The sequence below is a fragment of the Phyllobates terribilis genome, unplaced genomic scaffold (genome assembly GCF_046119375.1).
Source record: "Phyllobates terribilis strain yellow unplaced genomic scaffold, ASM4611937v1 Scaffold_7__3_contigs__length_470593459, whole genome shotgun sequence".
Taxonomy (NCBI): Eukaryota; Metazoa; Chordata; class Amphibia; order Anura; family Dendrobatidae; genus Phyllobates; species Phyllobates terribilis.
The window spans coordinates 132,103,652-132,127,215 of NW_027362767.1; the positions used below are offsets into that span (position 1 = coordinate 132,103,652).

Below are 23,564 nucleotides of genomic sequence, written 5' to 3' on the forward strand. Positions count from 1 at the left end.
CCTGGCCCTGGAGCTGGGCCCAGCCGGAGCCACAGCTCCTTGTCAGCCCTCCTGGCTGAACTCTCCTTCAGCTTCCCCTCAGGCTGAACTCAACCCTATTTCTAGATGGTGCCCACCATATATACTCCCTCTGTGTGAGCCCAGGTGACCATCACCCAATGGGCTCCTATCTCTATGCCCAGAGCCCCTCCCCTATCTGCCCCTACACTACTGGGATGTTCCACCCCCCCTCCCACTCCAGCCAGGGACAGACGCTGTCGTACCTGCACATCTACTTGGTGGGAGTACCGTAGTTCTGTCCCCCGGAAATGGGATGTATGTAGTGCATGCAGCCTACTAAGCTCAGTCCCACACTCCATCCTTACCCGGGAGTGGAATACCACACCTCTGGTTTGAGGTGCAATACCCCTGTAGCAGCCGAGTCCTCAGGGTGCTACACAGGCATGTTAGTAACGCTATTAACCTGCAGATTAACCCCATATCTGCAGGTTAGCGTTTTTTTCTGATGACAGGTTGCCTTTACTGTTGGCCCAAACCTGTCAATATTAGCATGTTTGGCCAAGGTTAATGTAATGTGAATGAGGTCTTCAGTATCATCTGTCCCTTTTTTTTTTTTTTTTTTTAAGTTAATGGGCTTTTGATGTTCACTTCTAGCAATTGATTTCAGGATTAGATTAGATTAATTGTCGGTAATGAGAGCCAGTTAATAATAGAGGAAGTTGATCAGCGCTGTTCCAATGATCGTGATGGAGGTTTGTTCCCTCTCCGGTTGTAAACTTTACATTGTTGTTGGCAGCACATCTCTAGTTTTCAGTATTGTGTACAAGGGGAATAGATGAGGTAAAAAACTGTAGAGTGCAGCTTCGTCCAATAGCTGCTTCAATTAATAGCTGCAGAGCAGGGAGGCTGTTCTGTGCAGCTTCGGCCAATAGCTGCAGAGCAGGGAGGCTGTTCTTCGCAGCTTCGGCCCATAGCTGCAGAGCAGGGAGGCTGTTCTGCGCAGCTTCATCCAATAGCTGCAGAGCAGGAAGTTTGTGTTGTGCTGCTTCAAGTAATACCTGCAGAGCAGGGAGGCTGTTCTGTGCAGCTTCGGCCAATAGCTGCAGAGCAGGGAGGCTGTTCTGTGCAGCTTCGGCCAATAGCTGCAGAGCAGGGAGGCTGTTCTGTGCAGCTCTGGCCAATGGCTGCAGAGTAAGGAGGCTGTTCTGTGCAGCTCTGGCCAATGGCTGCAGAGTAAGGAGGCTGTTCTGTGCAACTTCTGCCAATAGCTGCAGAGCACGGAGGATGTTCTGTGCAGCTCTGGCCAATAGCTACAGAGCAGGAAGTTTGTGTTGTGCTGCTTCAAGTAATACCTGCAGAGCAGGGAGGCTGTTCTGTGCAGCTTTGGCCAATAGCTGCAGAGCAGGGAGGCTGTTCTGTGCAGCTTTGGCCAATAGCTGCAGAGCAGGGAGGCTGTTCTGTGCAGCTTTGGCCAATAGCTGCAGAGCAGGGAGGCTGTTCTGTGCAGCTTTGGCCAATAGCTGCAGAGCAGGGAGGCTGTTCTGTGCAGCTTTGGCCAACAGCTGCAGGGAAGGGAGATTGTTCTGTGCTGCTTCGGCCAATAGCTGCAGAGCAGGGAGGCTGTTCTTCGCAGCTTCGGCCCATAGCTGCAGAGCAGGGAGGCTGTTCTGCGCAGCTTCATCCAATAGCTGCAGAGCAGGAAGTTTGTGTTGTGCTGCTTCAAGTAATACCTGCAGAGCAGGGAGGCTGTTCTGTGCAGCTTTGGCCAATAGCTGCAGAGCAGGGAGGCTGTTCTGTGCAGCTTCGGCCAATAGCTGCAGAGCAGGGAGGCTGTTCTGTGCAGCTTCTGCCAATAGCTGCAGAGCAGGGAGGTTGTTCTGTGCAGCTTCGGCCAATAGCTGCAGAGCAGGGAGGCTGTTCTGTGCAGCTCTGGCCAATGGCTGCAGAGTAAGGAGGCTGTTCTGTGCAGCTCTGGCCAATGGCTGCAGAGTAAGGAGGCTGTTCTGTGCAACTTCTGCCAATAGCTACAGAACAGGAAGTTTGTGTTGTGCTGCTTCAAGTAATACCTGCAGAGCAGGGAAGCTGTTCTGTGCAGCTTTGGCCAATAGCTGCAGAGCAGGGAGGCTGTTCTGTGCAGCTTTGGCCAATAGCTGCAGAGCAGGGAGGCTGTTCTGCACAGCTTCGGCCAATAGCTGCAGAGCAGGGAGGCTGTTCTGCGCAGTTTCGGCCAATAGCTGCAGAGCAGGGAGGCTGTTCTGCGCAGCTTCGGCCAATAGCTGCGGAGCAGGGAGGCTGTTCTTCGCATCTTCGGCCCATAGCTGCAGAGCAGGGAGGCTGTTCTTCGCAGCTTCGGCCCATAGCTGCAGAGCAGGGAGGCTGTTCTGCGCAGCTTCATCCAATAGCTGCAGAGCAGGAAGTTTGTGTTGTGCTGCTTCAAGTAATACCTGCAGAGCAGGGAGGCTGTTCTGTGCAGCTTCGGCCAATAGCTGCAGAGCAGGGAGGCTGTTCTGTGCAGCTTCGGCCAATAGCTGCAGAGAAGGGAGGCTGTTCTGTGCAGCTCTGGCCAATGGCTGCAGAGTAAGGAGGCTGTTCTGTGCAGCTCTGGCCAATGGCTGCAGAGTAAGGAGGCTGTTCTGTGCAGCTCTGGCCAATGGCTGCAGAGTAAGGAGGCTGTTCTGTGCAACTTCTGCCAATAGCTGCAGAGCACAGAGGATGTTCTGTGCAGCTCTGGCCAATAGCTACAGAGCAGGAAGTTTGTGTTGTGCTGCTTCAAGTAATACCTGCAGAGCAGGGAGGCTGTTCTGTGCAGCTTTGGCCAATAGCTGCAGAGCAGGGAGGCTGTTCTGTGCAGCTTTGGCCAATAGCTGCAGAGCAGGGAGGCTGTTCTGTGCAGCTTTGGCCAATAGCTGCAGAGCAGGGAGGCTGTTCTGTGCAGCTTTGGCCAACAGCTGCAGGGAAGGGAGATTGTTCTGTGCTGCTTCGGCCAATAGCTGCAGAGCAGGGTGGCTGTTCTGTGCAGCTTCGGCCAATAGCTGCAGAGCAGGGAGGCTGTTATGCGCAGCTTCGTCCAATAGCTGCAGAGCAGGAAGTTTGTGTTGTGCTGCTTCAAGTAATACCTGCAGAGCAGGGAGGCTGTTCTCTGCAGCTCCGGCCAATGGCTGCAGAGTAGGGAGGCTGTTCTGTGCAACTTCTGCCAATAGCTGCAGAGCAGGGAGGCTGTTCTGTGCAGCTCTGGCCAATAGCTGCAGAGCAGGAAGTTTGTGTTGTGCTGCTTCAAGTAATACCTGCAGAGCAAGGAGGCTGTTCTGCGCAGCTTCGTCGAATAGCTGCCGAGCAGGAAGTTTGTGTTGTGCTGCTTCAAGTAATACCTGCAGAGCAGGGAGGCTGTTCTGTGCAGCTTCGGACAATAGCTGCAGAGCAGGGAGGCTGCTCTGTGCAGCTTCGGCCAATAGCTGCAGAGCATTGAATAGTGTTGGAGAAGGTGGCCTTGACTTGGCAATCTCTCCTGCACAGTCCATTATAACACAGTCTTTTTAGAATCTGCATTGTAATATACCTATAGTGTGCAGGGCACTTTGTTAGTGAACATATGAGGGACCAGTTTGAATTAAAGGAACTGGCATGTTATATGAAGGAACACCTTGTTATCACCGTGTTATCCTGCTTGTTCTTGTTACTCTTCTACATACACCATGATTGCACTGAAGCCTCAATGGACTGCTGGTTTACAGCATTACTATATGGAGGGCGTACTTTGAGTATTTTATAAGAAGTGAAATCTGATTAGCATTGCTTGGATATAAAATCAGGAGAGCTGTATGTAGGAAATGGTCCCAAAGGGTTATGTTCACACATTGCTTTTTTTTTCTGCAGCCAAAACCTGATCTCTTGGTAGTAAAAAAGCTGCAGACAAAAACCAGGTTTTGCTGGCTTTTTGCCGCTTTTCTTGCTGTGTTTTTGCTGCGTTTTTCACTTTGATGCCAAAGTTCAGCTTTGCTTCCACCACACAAGCATTAACAATGCAAAGTGTTAGGCCACTAATACAAGACATATCTGACACCATAAAACATTTTAAAAATAAAGGGCAATTTGATAAAAATTATTTAGTGGAAAAAAGTTTGTCTTTAAAAAATAGTAACTATTCTGAACAAAAAAAGTTCATGAAAAAATACACAATTACAAATGTAAAAAGAACAGGGGGAGGTGAATTGGTCAGGAATAGTTTACCTAAGACATTGGCAGAGCATTGAGTTGGTCAGGCATTGTTTACTTTTATACATAGGTCAGGCATTGCTTTAACATGTATATCGCTAATTTAATTAAACTGTACTAATACTAACATCCATGCTCCTGTGAGGAGACCAAGACACTTTGGTTGAAACTTGGGAAAATCACAAAAAATAAATGGGTTTCACATCCTGCTGTACCTGCGTTATTTTCACTAAAAATGCTGCAAAAATTGATGGCAACATTTTTTGCTGCTGTTTTGCACTTATCCATTGCTTTCTATGAGTGAAAAGACGCTGCAAAAACGCTGAAAGAAGTGACATGCTGCAGTTTTAAAAAACACAGCAGTTTTCCTATTCAGTCAGCAAAAAAAACACAAGCTTGTGCATGAGATTTCTGAAACCTCATAGCTTTTGCTGGTACTGTAAAAAGCAGTGTGGCGCCCCTGAGGGTTCAGTCGCCACAGGGGTACTGCACCTCAGATTGAGGTGGGGTATCTCCTCTTCCAGGTAAGGATGAAGCATCTCTCAGGACACCACTTCACCACTCAACACTACACCACTCCTGTCCTGAAGGGGGCCTAAATGCACCAAGGTGCTGCCCCGGCCCGGTGTAGAGGAGATGGGGGGAGCCATGTAGTGGGTGAGGGTGGAGGACACACTTTTAGGAAACACATATTGTTTCATATTAAATCTACGACCATCTTAAGTTCAAGGTCTTTGATTGTGATCTTCGTCTGTGATTGTGGTCACCCGCCAGAGTCCAGCATAAGGCCGCAGCCGACTGGAGATGCACTGTCCTCGTTCTCTGGCCTTGAGACGAGGAGCAGGTCAGAGTTAACCACTGTCTCTACCCGGTCAAGGTCCTTACCTAAGAAGGCCTTGGAGGGGAGCGGAGGCTCCACAGGCAAAAGGATCCCAGGGGGCATACACCACCTGTATTCTTTACTCTGGCCTAGTCAGAGGGATTCCTGCTGCAAGAGGGGTGACCGGCCCCCGATATCTGACTTTGTCACTTCACGTCTCAGTCAGAAAAGCCCGGAGGCTTAGTGGATCCCAGGGGGATACGGACGGAGCGGCCTACGTCACCTGTATCTCTCTACCTGCGTTTATACAGTGGGACCCGGCCTTACACCACGTTCTAACCACACACAGTCAGGAGAAGACTTAGTGGGAGAACTTACCAAGGAGAGGAACACACACCAGAGGGGTCTAGAGAGGTGCTCCTGATCTACCTGGGAAGTGCGGAACCCCCTTCCCGGTGGCCGCAGTACGCCGTGTGTAGCAGAGAGAAGCTTTGCGGCTGAAAGATCATCCCAAGTGAGTAAAGACCCGGATGACTTCATACACCGTCTCAGCTCATTATTTCCTACGTGACACTGCACCCACCATCACTTCTCACACTGCCCTGAGGCCTGCTCCGCCTGCGGGGAGCCGCCCCATCTTAGCTGCCCGTAACACCGGCCTCAGTGGACTGAACCAGCGCCGGTGCCCATCACCGGAAACCGCAGGTGGCGTAGTCGAAAATACCACTCTTAATTGAAAGCCCATTACATCTATCTTTTATGTGACAGTCCTGGGCACGGAACGGGTCTAGGCCACGACTGCATCCCCTGTACCACCTACACTGACCCGGCTCCGAGTAACCCCATTTCTCAGGGAGGGCTATCAGGTGTCACAGCAGCTTTTATTTTTATTTTTTAAAAAATGCTTCAAAAACGCAATGTGTGAACATAGCCTTAGCCTTTAGAGATGATCTTGTATTTTGAGATATTGTTAGAGTATCCATTTTGCAATCAATAATACACATGAAATTAAAAAACCTTGTAATATATCTTATCTGATCAATCAGTTTCTTTCTCCTCCTGGATCGTTCAGTCTAAAAAGTCTTAATTCATGGGTAAAATTCAGTCAATACTGACTTTCCCATTACTGAGAGAGATTACAGTTGGTGCTCATAACATTCTATGGAGAAGTGTAACTGTCATTTCAGGAAAACCTGCAGTAGAATGTCTGTCTCTGCCTCTAGCTCCTCCCTCTCCATAGAATTTTAGAAGCACCAACTGTCATCACCTATCTCAGTAATGGGAAAATCTGTTTTCACTGAATATAGATTTTACTCATGACTTGAGACTGAACATTGAGTCTTCAGGAGGCGAAAGAAGCAGATTTCTCTGATAAGATATATTACAAGGTTTCTTACTTTCATGTGTATCATCTATTTATGATAGAAAAATGTAAAACCACGGTTACTCTTTTAATGATTTATGCGACGTTTCCAGATGTAATCCTTGGTATTCTTTGTTTCAGACTGAATGAGGAGCAAATTGCTACTGTCTGCAAGTCTGTGTTACAAGCTCTGGTGTATCTGCACTCCCATGGCGTGATCCACCGGGACATCAAAAGTGACTCTATACTTTTCACACTAGATGGTCGGGTAAGGCATTGTGATTTTTTTTTTTTTTGTAGCTGCTGAAATGTAAAGCACAAACGAAAAATAAATATATTTATGAATCCAAATATATTTTTATATAGAATTCTATTTACATAAGCAATTTTAGGAATAGGGGATATATATATATATTTTTTTATAAACTGTTCATATCTTATATACTAGATAACCATACATTTCTTCAGATCGTTAGTGTGGATACCCAATGTGTGCACTTTTTTTTTTTTTTTTCTTTTCTTGTGCCATAAATGTCATAAAACAAATTTTCTATGATTTTTTTTTGTCTTGGTCTTTGATTAATCTTTTTTTTCTTACATTTCTCCCCAATGTTGTACATGTAGCTTCACATTCCCTGGCTGTCTCTGATGGCCGGGGGGACCCAACCTGCTGCTGCTAGGTTGCAGGAGCTTTAATCCTGTACTGTAAATTTACAATCACTCAAGATTAAAATTTTTCGACCAGGTGCCATAAATTTACAGGATTTTATTATTGAGCTAAACCTAACACACAAATATAATATTGTACATGCAGTCACTTTAGCTATATCTAATTTGAGGCCTAAATTCATAGTGAAAGGGAACCTGTCCTCTGCTTATGCCTCCTGTTGTCTTCTTCTCGCACAACTTTGACAAGTCACGCTTTGGTCAATAAACCCATGCTGTTGCTACATATTTTTACCCTTCCACCAGTATGATGCGGAAAGAGTCAATTTTCCTAGATTCAGTTTTTTTTGTTTTTTTTTTTACAATGTCTGACAGAACCGTATACTTCTGGTTGTAGTAATAGCAGATCATTGTCAACCGCAGATGAACTTTGCATGCTCAGAAGGCATTTCGCACAGCTGTGCTACATTTCTCTGTTTGCAGCACTGCCGTCTGTCTGGTAGCCGGTCGTATTTCCATCAGTGTGCAGTAAAGACTGTATGTTGGGATTTTTTAAAGATCTTAACTCATCTGTTTGATAATTCTAGAACCTGCACGCCAAGCGTCCAAGATCATGCCACATACGAAGTTACACAGGTGGCCGATTTTAAGGCTGTAAAGCAGTAGATCACTCAACACGACTAGCTTCCTCATGGACCTTGGTCATTGTGCCTTTGTTCTCATGCCATTATATCGGTTATGATAAGGTGTATGGCACGTTTATAGGACTGTCAAGTGGTGGAGAGTCATAGATAGAGTTGAGCAAAACTATAAAATGCCTCTAAAATGTCAAACATGGATGAGAAAATGGAGAAACCATAACTTGGTGCTGTCGAATACGACCTGTGAGAGGAGAAGTGAAAAAAATATCAAGTAGAGATGAGCGAATCGATTTGCAGGACTGTCGTCCAGCGGACAAGTTGGCATTCTGTGGCCACCGGATGTGATCCTTGCAAACTGCCTCCTACCTGCTGGCATCCCCGGCTCCACTTTTGATTGCCTAGCCGGTGTGACGTCATTCATGCATGAATGATGTCTCGACCAGGCTGGCTAATCAAGAGATAGGGGGAACGCAGGGCTTCTATCCGATGGCCATGCCTTACTGAAGTTGCTGCTGGACCAGGGTTATGCAAATCTTTTCACCCATCTCTAATAATAGGTATGGATGGATAGGGAGGATGATGAAATGTTGGAGAGGACGTGACCAAGAACTTCACGCTCAAGTCTTTGATGGACTCCTGTAGTCACTTATCTTCCAGCTGGGTTGACATGGAAGCCTTCTGTAAACTGATGGAACTGGTTTAGCCATGGATCAAAATCCCAAAATAGAATTTCCTAACAAGCAATGATTTTTTTTTTTTTACAGTTTTGTTTCAGGAAAGGTGGCATGGTTCTTAGATTTCTTAATCCCTGCCCATTATACATGTGTGGACTTTTTTTTTTTTTTTTTTGCTTTATAGGTGAAACTTTCCGACTTTGGATTTTGTGCTCAAATTAGCAAAGATGTTCCAAAGAGAAAATCCTTAGTGGGTACTCCATACTGGATGGCACCAGAGGTCATTATGAGGGCGTCATACGGCACCGAGGTAATTTTAATTAATTATCAGACTTAATATAATTTGTCAGTACAGTGGCTGATGCAGCAATTTACACAATGCATGAAAATGTGACTCTCTACCATGCAACAATGGTATCAAATGGGCCGTGTCATTGGGACAATCCTCTGTGAGCCAGAATGGTGGTCAACTCGACACGTCCATGGCTTGGAGAGCAATCAATTTGAATGGCCACAATTTGATATATGAGCCTCACAGTAGCCAGGGAAATTTATTACATTAATGCAGAAAAAATAATAAATTAATTGATTTACTGCAAATGTGTATATATGATAGTTTCCATATTTCAATGATTCCATCTTATTGTCAAGGTTTCCTCAACTGCCCTTGTTCAATGGAGAATTTCCTCTGCCTAAAGATCCAAAATGCCATTTAGTTTGTGGTTACTTTTACTTGCTCCAAGAGCACATACTATTATTTGCTGAATAAAGATAAGTTTAATGCAGTGAGTGCCGAGACTTTTGTGAACTTAGATGGTTACTTTGTCTCCAGGGGTTTGGTACAAGAGATATAAAGGAGGTTCATCTATGACATTAAGACTCTTCGGAGACTAGTGATGGAATATAATCATTACTAAATTAATTACTTGTACTCTGTCTTGTAATGCTTTATTATTCCTTAGGTGGATATCTGGTCTCTGGGGATTATGGTGATTGAAATGGTGGACGGTGAACCTCCTTATTTCAGTGACTCTCCTGTGCAGGCCATGAAAAGGTTGCGAGACAGCCCTCCTCCTAAACTGAGGAACTCTCACAAAGTAAGTAATTTCAACAAATATTTTACAGATATCCTAATTAATTATTTCCTGGATTTCAAGTTTGTAAAATAGACCTTAAATCGCTCTTTGACTATCTAAAAGACCAACCTTTTTAAGGCAGTTAAAAGCGCATTTACAATAAAACCCAAAAATGTGTCAGGAAGGGGGGAAAAATGGCCCCGGTCGTGAAGTGGTTAAAACTATTTTCTCATGAAAGACATTTCTAAGACTTTCCTTAGTGGGTTGAAAATGACCTAAGTCCATCAAATTTAACTTTTCAGGAACAATCCAAACCTGCCAAATCGGAGCTGGATTTCAGTATCGGGCAAATGTGCCATAAATCTCATGTCCATGCAGTGAATATTTTCTGCGTGGATAAAACATGCAGGATGTGTGTTTTTTGAGATCACAGCACATTTTAACACTTCCAATGATACAGTACATTGGTTATTTCCACTGGGAATATGCCTAGTGTTAGTGAAAGGTATTAAATGTTTATTTTGATAGTCTAAAGAAACCAAAAGACCCCAAAGAAATGAATGGATGGACTTCTAGTAGAAGGGAATGGTCAATAATATCAAGGATTGAGATTCCTATTCTCCCCATGTACTAAAGCGGCAGCTAGGCTAATGATCTTCACCCTTCTCCTAGGCATCCCCAATTCTGCGAGATTTCTTGGACCGAATGTTGACCCGTGAAGCAGCAGAAAGAGCCACCGCCCAGGAGCTTCTCGACCACTTTTTCCTACTCCAGGCCGGCCTCCCGGAATGCTTGGTTCCCCTGATCCAGCAATATCAAAAGAGGAACTCTACCTGCTAATTCTGGGGAAAACAGAAGTACTAGATGTTTTTTTTTTTTGAATCTACACCATCTTGCCTGTTGATTTGTAGACATGGCATTGCACCATGAAGGCATGCACACCGCCCTCCAAGCTAAAACCGCCGCAGGACTCTTCGAGCTCTTCGGACTCCCGGTCTTTCAAAGGGGTTAAATGTGATTTGTTTACAGTAGTTATTAACCATTTCACTGATGGAAAGTACAGTAAACTCGACGCCGGCGGTGCAGGCAGCCGAGCGGTAAATAATTTATTTTTTACACTGGAGAAGAAATTCATAAAATCTGACGAGGACAGAAGCACCTTAAATCTTTCACCCAAGTCTCAGACCTGGCTGTAAAACAATGACAATTGTAACGCCATTTATTTGCGGAGTGTTTTTTTTGGCCTCGTTATGGTCTTGTAAAAGTTAATGCAATGGTCTGACCAGACTGCACACCTTTAAAGGGACATTTTAATAAAAAGCTACAGGTTGTTGTTTAGATGAAAAAAACACAAAAAATATTGCACAACGGATACAGAGCGAGCAGATATTTTGGTGGATGTTTTGTGACAAATGCTAATTCATGGGTGTGGATTGTTTTGCACAGATGACATCGGACTGCTGTAGATCACAAATTTAGAAAATAATATCCTGAAAGTAAAATATAAACTTGTGAAACTTTGCAGGTTCCTCACAAAGTGTCTGCTCGTGTCGCGCACAGTGTATATGTGTGTGTCTGGTCTTTAGTCCGTCGTCTCTAATGGGTCTTAGAATTAGCGGTGCTTAGTGGTGTCCTAGTTCGCAGAACGCCCACGTGACTCCGACCAATCTTACCTTAGAAGTAGATTTTACATGCTTTTATATCACAGTGGCAACAAAAGTATTAAGAAAACTGTTAATGTGTCACAATGAAGACACTTGAGCTAAAGAATAGTTTCCAACAGAACTTGGGCAAGGAGTCAGCCATCTTTAAATACGGATCTAAGGGTCCCCTTATGCGTTAGGTAAGTTTCCTCAACTTGATGATTTCAGAAGACCATCTAATGTGTTTGTGGGCCTATGGATCATCCTCCAACAAATCAGTAGGATGGGGTGGTTGGAATTCATGCTCACGATCCTTTTTGTAGTTGTGAGACTCTGGCGGTGGCTTTCACGTAGAGAATGCTTAGGAGAGCATGGGGGAATTGGGAAAGATGGTCGTAAGCCAAACTATCAAACATAACATGTATGCACAATTTTGGAGAGAAGAAAAATTGTGAAATATAGTAGTTCTCTACCAGCTCTGGTATTGAACTGGTTGTCTATACTTGTCTATGGATGGCCTATCCTTTTGGAGACACCTAAAAAATCCTTTCCCAATCGGTAGAATCAAAAAGGGCTATTGCTGTTCCAGACACAGTGGCACATTTATAATTTAGGCTGGCTCATAATTGCACATCAGCTAATTCTAAGGGTATGTCATCCAATGAATAAACCTTCAAAAGTTGTTTAAAGGGAGTTGGTCACCCCCCAAGCTCAAAATAAACCACTTGTACCCTCATGTAGGGGACTCTATTCATTTAGAGTTGAGAGCGCGGTGACAGTGTGTACAGGTAAACTCATCTTCCTCTCCTGTCTGCAGCAGTAAATCGATGTACACCAGAGCAGGTAGCTGATGCTGACAAAAGGTGGATGAGAGCACGCCCACACTGACAGTGCACGTAAATGCGCTTGGCCCCTGAAGTGTCAGTGTGTGTGCACTCTCATCACTCGCTGCTGTGCGATCCCGAGTGCAGCCAGCGGCCGCTGCAGAGAGGAGAGATCCGGGCCCGCTGTGTGTTCTCTGCTCCTTCTGTTATCTGCAGGTCTGGGGATTCAAATCTGGCAGAGATCCAAAGCGAATGCTGTCTATCAATATAAGGGCAGAGACACACTGCCATATTTCTCGTGCGAGGATCGCATCATAAACCTCGTACTGGCCGGTACCTCTCCTGCCCTGACCTTGACTGCTGCATCACACATACATCACAATGTCAGGTCAGGTGAGGTGCCGGCCAGTCTGTTCAGTGCGATGTGATCCTCGCACAAGTTATACGGCAGTCTGTCTCTGCCCTAAGATGGTAACTGATGCAACACCAAGGCTGCACCGAGGACACAATTAACAGATGTATGTAATAAAATGGTTCTTATGTAAAACAATATTAGAGACATCTGTACCTCAGGTGTGATTTTTATTGGGGCTAAGTCATCTATAGGAATAAGTAAGTGGTTTAATTTGACTATTCGGGGGTGACAGACCCTAAAACGGGCTACCAACAAATCCATTTAAGAACATGTCAAAAGGATAAGACATAAGGGCCACCATGATGGATTTTCAACATTTGGGACCTCCTCAAAGGACACTGGATTTCATGGACAGATTGTAGATGCCTGGTCCCTTATCTGTGGGACTTGGGGAAACCTAAAGGTAAGTTGGGCGGACCCCTTTATTGGAGTGATGTTCACCCATCAGAATGTGCATAAAATTATACAGTAGCTCTGTATTATATTATACTGTATAATATACAGCAATCCTATCCTGATCACTACTTTTTACTAAATAGATCTCCAAGGCGAGTCCAGGCTTAACCTAGTGATGACTTATCCACTGTATTGGTCGTCTGTAGCGATCGGTGGAGGTCTGACACCCACATTCATTAGCTGTTAACTATTATGCAGCTGGAACAGTACGACTCCAACATTGTTTAGTAGTACTGCTCCTTATACCCCATTAACTTTAATAAAGTTACAGGACAAGAGACTGGCCACTTAAAAATGTTCGTAGCTGTGCTCTTCCGCTTCCAGACCCCAGAGTAGAGATCGGCTCATCCTATGGGTTGGAACACCACCAATCTGATACTGATAACCTAAAGCCGCCATACATATTAGGAGGCTTTGTTCGGCTGACAGACATCTCTGCCGGCTCTCCCACACACAGTTGAGCTTGTTCTGCCAAGCGCTCCCGTGTTCTCTATAAAAAGCAGTAGTTGAATGTGTCTAGCGATGGCAAATCTGCAGGAGAACAAAGTGATCAGCAGCCCAAAAATCGGATGTGACAGCTTGACATCTCCCCTGGGGATCATTTGGCTGGTGCCCCCATACATATTCGACTGTTAACCGAACCCATCGATTAGCGCTTGGTTCAGCCGATATTAGTCTGAGTATGAAGGCCTTAAGTCCTGGACAACCCCAACTACATGACAGTTTGTATCAAATGTAGGACTTTTGGCTTAAGATTTGTCTATTTTCAGCTGAACTTCTAAAGGGACATCGTCATTATGAAACGATCAGTCATAACATTTGACCCACCTTACTATGTAGATTCCCCTTGTGCAATCGAAACAGCTCTGACCAGACCAGTTGAGCTCCACAACACCTCTGAAGGTGTCCTGCCATTTTGGAAATGGTTGAACCGTTTAGCCAACATAATTTGGCCCTCGATAAAATTGCTCAGAACCTTTTGACTTGCCCATTTTTCCTTCTTCCAACACATCAATCCTAAGAATCAACTGTTTTGTTGCTACCTAATGTATTGTCACAAGATTTAAAAAAAAAAAAAAAGGTGATAAGGTGAGCTGCATGGTGCTATATAGGGGTGCAGTACCTTATTGAGGCCTTATATCAATGCAGGGTTCAGAGTCTGCCCCGAAATCCTCTCTGAGTGTATCGTTCTATGATGGAATGAGGGACCAAACTGGATGGAAGTAAAGCCTTGATGAAAACTTCTACTATGGTTATGGCCACTGATGACTATTCATGACAAATGTCAGAAAGTCGGGTCACACAATGACAAAACAGTATCATAGTATAATAATAAAGTGTTGTAAGTGAAAACTATGAAAATGAGATGACAGTTTTGCCACAAAAAACAAATAGCAAAAATTAGATGCTTGAGCTGGAGACGTGGAGATGGGTACAATCCTACCCCAGCCCAACTTGTGAGTGACTGCTGAACTTCTTCAGATTAGCTGCATTTATATAGTATGTAAGTTTACACAATGCGTTTTATTTTGTGCCAAATTATTACAGTTTTGTACTTTTTTTTTTGTTTGTTTAAAAAAGAGTTAATGTTAATACACGTATCCATTAATCCACTCCTGGAACCAACCAGAGAGCATAAATGAAAAGTCTGCTGCACTGCTGCTATCCGATGTAACGTGTGTACAAACACCAAGCACTTTCTACAAACCTGTTTTAATAAAAGCAGTGATGGTCTGACGTGGTTTGTTATTTCTGATCATTGTATTTGCAAGGAGTCTGTCTCTATTTCCCTTCTTTCCTGTGTTAGATGGTGATTTTCTCCAGAATGCATTTCTCTTAAGAGGGTTGTCTGTCTAACATTGAAAGCTGTTACTCGCCTATGTCTGCTTCATTGCTGGCTCCTGCTCCTTTTGTTTCTCTACATGTTGGGTTACAATAACAATCCAACATCCATCTCTTAGATAATGCACTCCAGCCTCGCATGACTGCTCAGGCACCGGCATGCTGCTTGAGTATTCAGGTAGATGCCATACTAGACCCTTCTTTACATATATATGATGTTGCACTTGCTGTACAATTCTAAAAATGGGTTATCTGATATACCAAGCTCTGCTATACAGCTGGGCTCTGCTTCAACATGGAGGTCTGCTACATTCATGGGCTCTGCTACAGCATTACAAGCTAGTCACAAACCTTGCTAAGCTCTGCTACACTAACTGGCTGGCTGTCTTTAGTCTCTGCTACATCATTATTGTAAGCCTCCTGAGCTTCTCAGCCCTGCTACACTAATGCGTCTACTGTGCTGTTCAACTCTGCTTCATCAGTTTCCTTTTGCCAACGTCTACTACTCTTCTCCTCTAGTTGCCATCAAGGAATTACAGCCTCCATTGCTCCTGCTTGCACCAATGTCATCTATCAACAGCTGATCGCCCGGACCGAGACCTAAGAATAGGTCATCATGTTTGTCCATGACAACTTCTGAAACAGCTTATTTGTCTTCTATGACTACACTATATAACCTTCATCCGCAGGCAAAAGGTCTCTCTGGAATTAGGATATTTATCTACTTTCTTATGATGTCTGAGAATTTTCAGCTGGAACCAAAACTTTTTTATTTTATTAAACTCTATGGTACAAAGCCTTTATCCATCCTCAACGTTGTTTTTAATCACGCAATACATCTAGAATAAACTTTGCAATAGAAAATGAATGTTGTGTGTGATGTACATGGTTGGTTTGCTTTGTCTAACACTGGAGACACTGGTCTGGACATACAGATAAGAGATTAGTGCATGCCGGCATCTGAACAACTCTACTCAATAACATTATATTTCTCTCTCTATCTCTCTCGGGCAGTCGCCGTTCAAAGTGAATGAACAGAAGAGAAATCTACATCAAATCAATATTTGATGTAACCGCCCTTTGCCTTCAAAAGAACATCAATTCTTCTCGGTACCGTTGGCAGTTTATGAAGGAACTCAGCAGGGAGGTTGTTCCAAACATCCTTGAGACCTAACCACATATCTGTGTTTGAGGCTTGTGCAAATCCTTGAGTAACACCCCTTTAAACTGCCTCTGGGGGCAGGGTGTCCAGTAGTTCTCACCTCAATATGGCACACTGTCTCCACCTGAATCTTGCTGGGAGCTGTAGTGGGATGCAGGAGGGTCTTCCTCTTCTGCCAGGGGTCGACTCGGGAACCCCCTGCCCACACTCCGTACACACTCACAAGAGATGAGGTTGAAGCAATTAACAGGATTATTTACAGAGGAATAAATGGTGTTAAATTCAGAGGGCATAACAAGGAACAGCAAAACATAATATCACACAATCTATGATACCGCTTCAAAATGTGCTTTGCAGTAGGTCTGAACATTAATGATGATGACGCGCCCCCTGGGCCAGTGCTGTTTGGGGATTACCCGGAGCCGGATCAGATGGGGGTTGTAGTCTCCGAGTGGCGGCGACCCGGTCCGTGCCCAGGGTGTCAAACTCAGTGTGTGGCAGTCTTTACAGATGTTGTTAAATGTTCTTTAGTGTCGACTACGCCACCCGTTGATTTGCGGTCAAAAGGCCGCCGCTGCAGAAGGGTCCGCTGAGGCTGGTGGTGTGTGTGCAGCTGTGATAGTATAACCCCCAACGGGAGGGGTATTAGCCTCAGGGGGTCAGATGTAGAGGATGGTGGTTGTGAAGGTGCAGGATGAATCAGCAAGAAGACTCAGAGTCGGGCTGTGCAGTTCAGGGGTTTTTACTTACGGGTGTTCTTATGGTCACTCTGGCCTGAAGCGACCACCCGAGCCGTGCTGCGTCCACCAGGTCCTGGACTCGGCCAACCCCCAAGTAATTCTGGAGCGTGGTCCTGAGCTCCCTTTCTGACTTTCCCTCTCTTCTGGCCGTTCTCACTAGGGATCCACTTATGTCCGGCTCCCTCGGGTCTCTTGGTGGGTGCACCTCTTCTGGGTTCCCTGACCCTATACTTGGTATGCCTTCCTAGTGGATTTAGTGAGGGTCGTGGCAGATCCTGCCCACGACCTCCGGTCTCTGGCTAAGGTGTGCTTTTCTCTCTGCCAGCTTGGGATCCGGTACCCTGGGTGCCAACCCTTCACCCTGCTGTTTGTATTCTGGGGTCTTGGGGTTCCTTCTTCTTCTCTCTGGGTCCTTCTGACTCCTCTCTCTCTCTCTCTCTGACTTGGCCTTGGAGCTGGGCCCAGCCGGAACCACAACTCCCTGTCAGCCCTTCTGGCTGAGCTTCTCTGCTCTGCTCCTCAGGTTAAACTCTGACAGACTGACTCACTCTACAAAAGACTGACCCTGATCTAAGATGGTGCCCACCTTATATACTCCCTCTATGTGTGAGCTCAGGTGACCAGCACCCAATGAGCTCCTAGCCTTACCCAGACTGCTCCCCCTATCTGCCCCTACACTACTGGGATGTTCCACCCCCCTCCCACTCCAGCCAGGGACAGACACTATCGTACCTGCACATAACTTGGTGGGAGTACCGTTGATCTGTCCCCCGGAAATGGGATGTATGTAGTGTATGCAGCTATCTGAGCTCAGTTCCACTCTCCATCCTTACCCGGGAGTGGAATACCACACCTCTGGCTTGAGGTGTAATACCCCTGTAGCAGCCGAGTCCTCAGGGTGCTACAATGACACTTCCCCTTTAAGTGACAGCAGACATACTCCTAACTAATAACACATAACCCAATAATGGCTACAGCAATGCCAGTAACACAGTCCAACGATGGGGCCCAGTTTCCACGGTCGTTGTCACGCTTGTAGAAGCCGTTGGTGCACATAATACAATAGGCACAAAATCCCCTGAGCAACAGTTCTCTTATTAACTCCTCCACAGTGGAACCATAAGTCCCATAATAGCTACTCCTTGATGTCTGTGTAATCCCAGCAGCAGCAGTCTCTGTACACACAGGTCTCACTGCAGGTGTTACACTTGTCTCTTCATGTAATCCCAGACAGATGTGGCGCCCCTGCGGGTTCAGTTGCTACAGAGGTACTGCATCTCACCCTGAGGTGTGGTATCTCACTCTCAGGTAAGGATAGAGTGCTGCCCAGGACCCTAACACCTGCATCCAACACTACACTACTCCAGACCAGCAGGAGGGGCAAGATGCGTTGCTTCCCTGCTGAGCCCTGTCCCTGGCTGGAGTGGGGGGGAACCATGTAGTGGGTGTGGGTGGAGGAAGTAAATCAGGGGAGCACTTATTAGGGATAGTATAAAGAGAGAAGCCATCTTGAAAGGAGAGTCCAGTCAGTCAGTGGAGTCTGAGAGGAGAAGTAGAGGGAGCAGGAGCTCTGCAGGAGCTCTGCTCAGGAGGAGGGCCTACAGAGAGGCCCAGGACAGACGGAGGAGGAGAGGAGCAGGAGGAAGGCTCCAGGACTGAAGAAGGGATCCCAGGGGTACGGGCAGTGCTGGAGGCCACCCGTACGCCCGAATCTGCCATGCGGTAGAGGGATTGAGCCGCAGAGGGGACCGGCCCCTAATCAGTGTGAATTACAAAGTTCAACTGGAAACCAGAGGCTTCTGTACTTTCAGGGTGCAGTTGCCACATCCGCACTCAAGTCGCCAAAAAGGTAACCACATAGGATACAGGGAACTCTAGGTTGCCCAGAAAGATCCGAGGATACCGGCTTGGGACATTGGCGAGGCGCTGGGCAAGAAGGGTGAGGGCCAGCGCAGGAAGACTGCTGAGAAGGGCATATAGAACGGGGTCCTGTCAGGCACTCTTGAAACACCTGGGAGTTTGCTGAACCCCTGCCTGGTGAACGCAGCGCGACGTGGGAGGTCGTAAACCGGAAAGTGCATCCTGAGGAACTTAACAACTGTGAGTAAACTCTGAAGACTGCACCCCACTGTCTCTGTGAAATTATTGCTGCACCATCACCCCCTGCACTACACTGCACAACGAGTGCTACTTCCATAACAGCAACATCTACAACATCTACACTGCCCTGGAGCTAAGCTCTACCTGCGGTGAGCTAAACCAACTCTGCTGCATTCACACCAGCTCCAGAGGATCTGCTCTGCAGTGGCGGCTCCGTATAGCCACATACCACAGGTGGCGTCACAAACTGTATATAAATAACTATAAATCCCCTGTAAATATTCCCCTTTTGATTGACCGCTCTGGGTCATGGACCGGGTCACCGCCACTGTGACATCTCCCCTAGCAACGACTGGCCCGGCACCGAGTACCCCACGGCCCAGGGGACGCGTCACAGACACTGGATGATGTTGAGATCAGGGCTCCGTGGGGCCGTATCGCCACTTCCAGGACTCCTTGCTCTGCTGTAGAATAAATTTGGAGCCAATCAGATGCCTCCTTGATGGTGATGTATGATGGATAAGTGTCTGCCTGCATTTCGCAGAATTGAGTACACCAAGAAATGAGCAACGTTGAAGATTCTAGACACGGTGGTCTGCCAAGAAAAATTAGTGCAGGAGCTGAAAGATACAAGTATATCATTCTTACTTCCGTTTCTAAATCGGAAAATGTCCAGCAGTTTTATCAGTTCAAAACTGGCAGCAATTAATGAGTCCCAGCTACGTCCATTTACTGTTCGGAGAAGTCTGGCCAGAAGTGGTCTTTATGGAGGAATTGAAGACAAAAGACAGGTTGGAACACATGGAAACAAGTCCAAGTGACTCAACTGTGCAAGAAAACATAGGAACTGGGGTGCAAAAAAGTGTTAGCGGACGCTCTGCACTGAGGGGTCAAAATGTGAAATATTTGGCAATAACAGAAAGCAGTTTCTCCCTGAAGGGCTGGAGAGTGGCACAATAACAAGTGATTGCAGGAACAGTGAAGCATGGTGGAGGGTCCTTGCAAGTTTGGGGCTGCATTTCAGCAAATTGAGTTGGGAATTTGGTCAGGATTAATGGTGTCCTCAATGCTGCGAAATACAGGCAGATAATTATCCATCATGTAATACCATCAGGGAGGCTGATTGGCTCCAAATTTATTCTGCAGCAAGACAAAGACACTGAACTTCCAGTCAATGTCATTAAGATTGATCTTCACCATATAGTAGAACAAGGAGTCTTGGAAGTGATGCTATGGCCTCAACATCATCAAGCCTACATCCACTGAAGAGCTGTGGTTATTTCTCCAAGATGTTTGGAACAACCTCCCTGCTGAGTTCCTTCTTAAATTATTGCTAATGTACTTAGAACAATTGATGCTTTTTTAAAGGTAAGATGATGTCACACCAAATATTGATTTGATTTAGATTTCTCTTGTTTATTTACTTTACTACTTGATAAAAATAAACCAATTAAACACTTCTATTTTTTAAAACATTCTTAATTTTCAACATGTTTTTTGCACACCTGCCTAAAACTTTTCCATATAATATTTACCAAATGGGTAATTGTAATATAAAGGTTACAATATACTTAATATCCGCTAGGTGGCACATGGAGACAACTAATTGTACATGAAGACACCATAAACCGCAGAGTATACAAGTGGATCGCTACACAATACTAGGATACACTCCGCCATTACAGTGTTTATAACCTGCTGCACAATCAACTTAACACTGCAGAGCAGGGGTGGGCAATCATTTTTCCTGAGGTGCTACATAAAACTGACTGTTGTGGAGGGATTCAGAAATTCATTTTGCTCAATAATATAAAATGTTATGCCTTAATATTAAACAGAATTAAATATGTTGGCTAGATGCTACTGCTAATAAATGTGACGATAGGGTTTATTATAACACGTATTCTTACCTCTAGTAGCTAATCAAAACTATATAATTTACTGCTATTTATACAGTGCCTTGAAAAAATATTCCTTCCCCCGTGAACTTTTCTACATTTTTTCGAGCTACACCCACAAACTTAAATGTATTTTATTGGGCTTTAGTTATTAGGACCACTTTTACTGCAATTACTGCTGCATGTCTTTTCTGGTACGTCTCTACCAGCTTTGCACATCTAGAGGCTGAAATTTTTGCCCCTTCTTTGCACCCTCGCTGTAGCTCGGTGAGATTGGATGGAAGCATCGGTGATCAGCAATTTTCAAGTCTTGTCACAGATTACCAATGGAATTTAGGTCTAGGCTGTGAATGGGCCGTTGACACACATAAATATACATTGATGTAAACCATCGATTTTAGCTCTGGCAGTATGTTTAAGGCTGTTGTCTATTGGAAGGTGAACCTACGTCTTACGTCTCAGCCTCAAGTCTTTTGAAGCCTTTAACAGGTTTTCCCAAAAAAAACACCTGTAAAGGCTTCCTAAGTGTTTAAAAAGGTCCCTTAATCTGTTTCAGGAGGCTCCACCATCATGGGGGAAGACTGCTGACTTGACAGATGTCCAGAAGGCAGTCATTGACACACTCCACAAGGAGGGTAAGGCACAAAAGGTCATTGCTAAAGAAGCGGCTGTTCAGAGTGCTGTATCCAAGCATATTAATGGAAAGTGGAAGGAAAAAGTGTGGTAGAAAAAGGTGCACAAGCAACCGGGATAACCGCAGCCTTGAAAGGATTGTTAAGAAAAGGCCATCCAAAAATTTGTGGGAGATTCACAAGGAGTGGACTGCTGCTGGAGTCATTGCTTCAAGAGCCACCACACACAGACGTATCCAGGACATGGACTACAAGCAGGGACAGACTGGGACTGAAATTCAGCCCTGGCATGTAAAAGCACACAGGCCCATGCTGTCCCCGCTCACGAGCCCCAGATGGAGATATCTATTATTTATATTACCCTCCCTGGAGGAAATCAAGATTTTCAATATGTCCAGTAATACCGCTATATAAAATTGAATAATAATAACAATATTGCAATATAACAGATAAATACCAACAAACCATAACCAAATATTACCAGTATATTCAGTACTGATAATACCACCATACTGATTGTTAAAGGGGTTGTCCAGGCTTGGTGTTAAAGTCTATGTGACTTCAGACTTCTAAATCCTCACAGCACGCACTGTCAGGATTCTCCGGTGCCAGTGTTGGGAGAGGCCATCATGTGACCACACGTATGGGATTTCCACACCTCCGGCCACATTCCAACTTCATGTTCTCTGCTTTGCTAAATTCACTTGTATTGAGAGAGGCCGTGCACGTCTAGTCAGCACGTGATCGCATGAATTCAGATCATACTTGTGGTCACATGACCGGCCGCTCCCGACACTGGAGAATCCTCACAGCACGCGATGCACACACTATGAGGATTCAGAAATCTTCAGTCATACACAGTCACTGCAGACTTTAACCCCTTAAGCCCCGGAGCATTTTTCGTTTTTGCATTTTCGTTTTTGCTCCCCTTGTTCCCAGAGCCATAGCGTTTTTATTTTTTGGTCAATATGGCCATGTGAGGGCTTATTTTTTGCAGGACGAGTTGTACTTTTCAACGCCATTACTAGTTTTATCATATCCTGTACGGGAAAACAGGAAAAAAATTCCAAGTGCGGTAAAATTGCAAAAAAAGTGCAATACCACAGTTGTTTTTTATTTATTTTTTTTACCACGTTCACTGAATGCTAAAACTGACCTGTCCTTCTTATTCTACAGGTCATTACGAGTTCATAGACACCAAACATGTATGGGTTCTTTTATATTTAAGTGGTGAAAAAAAATTCCAAAATTTGGTAAAAAAAAAAATAAAAAAAATAGCGCCATTTTCTAAGACCCGTAGCGTCTCCATTTTTCGGGATCTGGGGCTGGGTGAGGGCTTATTTTTTGCGCGCCGGGCTAACGTTTTTATTGATAACATTTGGGGTAGATCCGATGTTTTGATCGCCCGTTATTGCATTTTATTGCAATTTTGCGGCGACCAAAAAACGTAATTCTTGTGTTTAGAATTTTTTTCTCGTTACGCCGTTTACCGATCGGATTAATTCTTTTTTTATATTGATAGATCGGGCGATTCTGAACGCGGCGATACCAAATCTGTGTATGTGGTTTTTTTTTTATATATATTTTATTTTGAATGGGGCGAAAGGGGGGTGATTTAAACTTTTATATTTTTTTATTTTTTAAAACTTTTTTTTTTTTTACTTTTTGCATGCTTCTATAGTCTCCATAGGAGACTAGAAGCAGCAACTATCCGATCGCCTCTGCTACATACAGGGGACGAGCAGGTCCCCTGCATGCAGCAGAAATGGTCCTGTGCTATGAGCGCCGACCACTAGGTGGCGCTCATAGCGACAAGATCATGACAACCACAGGCGTCTGCTGCAGACCCTGGGTTGTCATGCACGCCCATCGGCGACCCGCGATCACGTGACGGGGTCGCCGGTGGGCGGGGCTTATGACGCGCTACCCGGAAGCGCGCGTTAAATGCTGCTGTCGGAGATTGACAGCGGCATTTAACATGTTAACAGCCGCGGGTGGATCGCGATTCCACCCGCGGCTGTTGCGGGCACATGTCAGCTGTAAGAATCAGCTGACATGTGCTCCGTTCAGTGAGGGCTCAGCGCAGCAGCCCTCACTGAACGGAGGGTACGCAAATATGCGTACTAATACGTCCCCGGTAAGTAAGGGGTTAACATTAAACCTGGACAACCCCTTTAACTAAAACTACTGCACTAGGACTGGTATCACGACCATACACTGACCATATACTGGTATTATCAGGTCTACACCAGTGCTCTACAGACCATATATGTGTGTACTGTGCAGATTCTCACCAGTGCTGTTCTCGCAGGTTGGTGTCATTCGTTTTCCCTCTTCTTTTTAATTCGGCCCAGACCGCCATGACCTCTTCTTCCGACCATAATTCGTCCTGGTAAAATA

The 23,564-nt window shown here is 45.3% G+C and overlaps 1 protein-coding gene across 7 annotated transcripts in view; it reads left to right on the forward strand.

Moving 5' to 3' along the window:
• The window catches only part of PAK6 (p21 (RAC1) activated kinase 6), a 97,213-nt gene extending 82,689 nt beyond the window's left edge, over window positions 1-14,524 (forward strand). For all 7 annotated transcript variants that reach the window (XM_073639191.1, XM_073639189.1, XM_073639195.1 and 4 more), the window contains 4 exons: window positions 6,537-6,663; window positions 8,561-8,686; window positions 9,339-9,473; window positions 10,125-14,524. In XM_073639191.1, coding sequence (XP_073495292.1) covers window positions 6,537-6,663; window positions 8,561-8,686; window positions 9,339-9,473; window positions 10,125-10,292 — 556 coding nt within the window. In that variant the 3' untranslated portion in view covers window positions 10,293-14,524. The remainder of the gene's footprint in view (window positions 1-6,536; window positions 6,664-8,560; window positions 8,687-9,338; window positions 9,474-10,124) is intronic.
• Window positions 14,525-23,564: the final 9,040 nt, after the last annotated feature.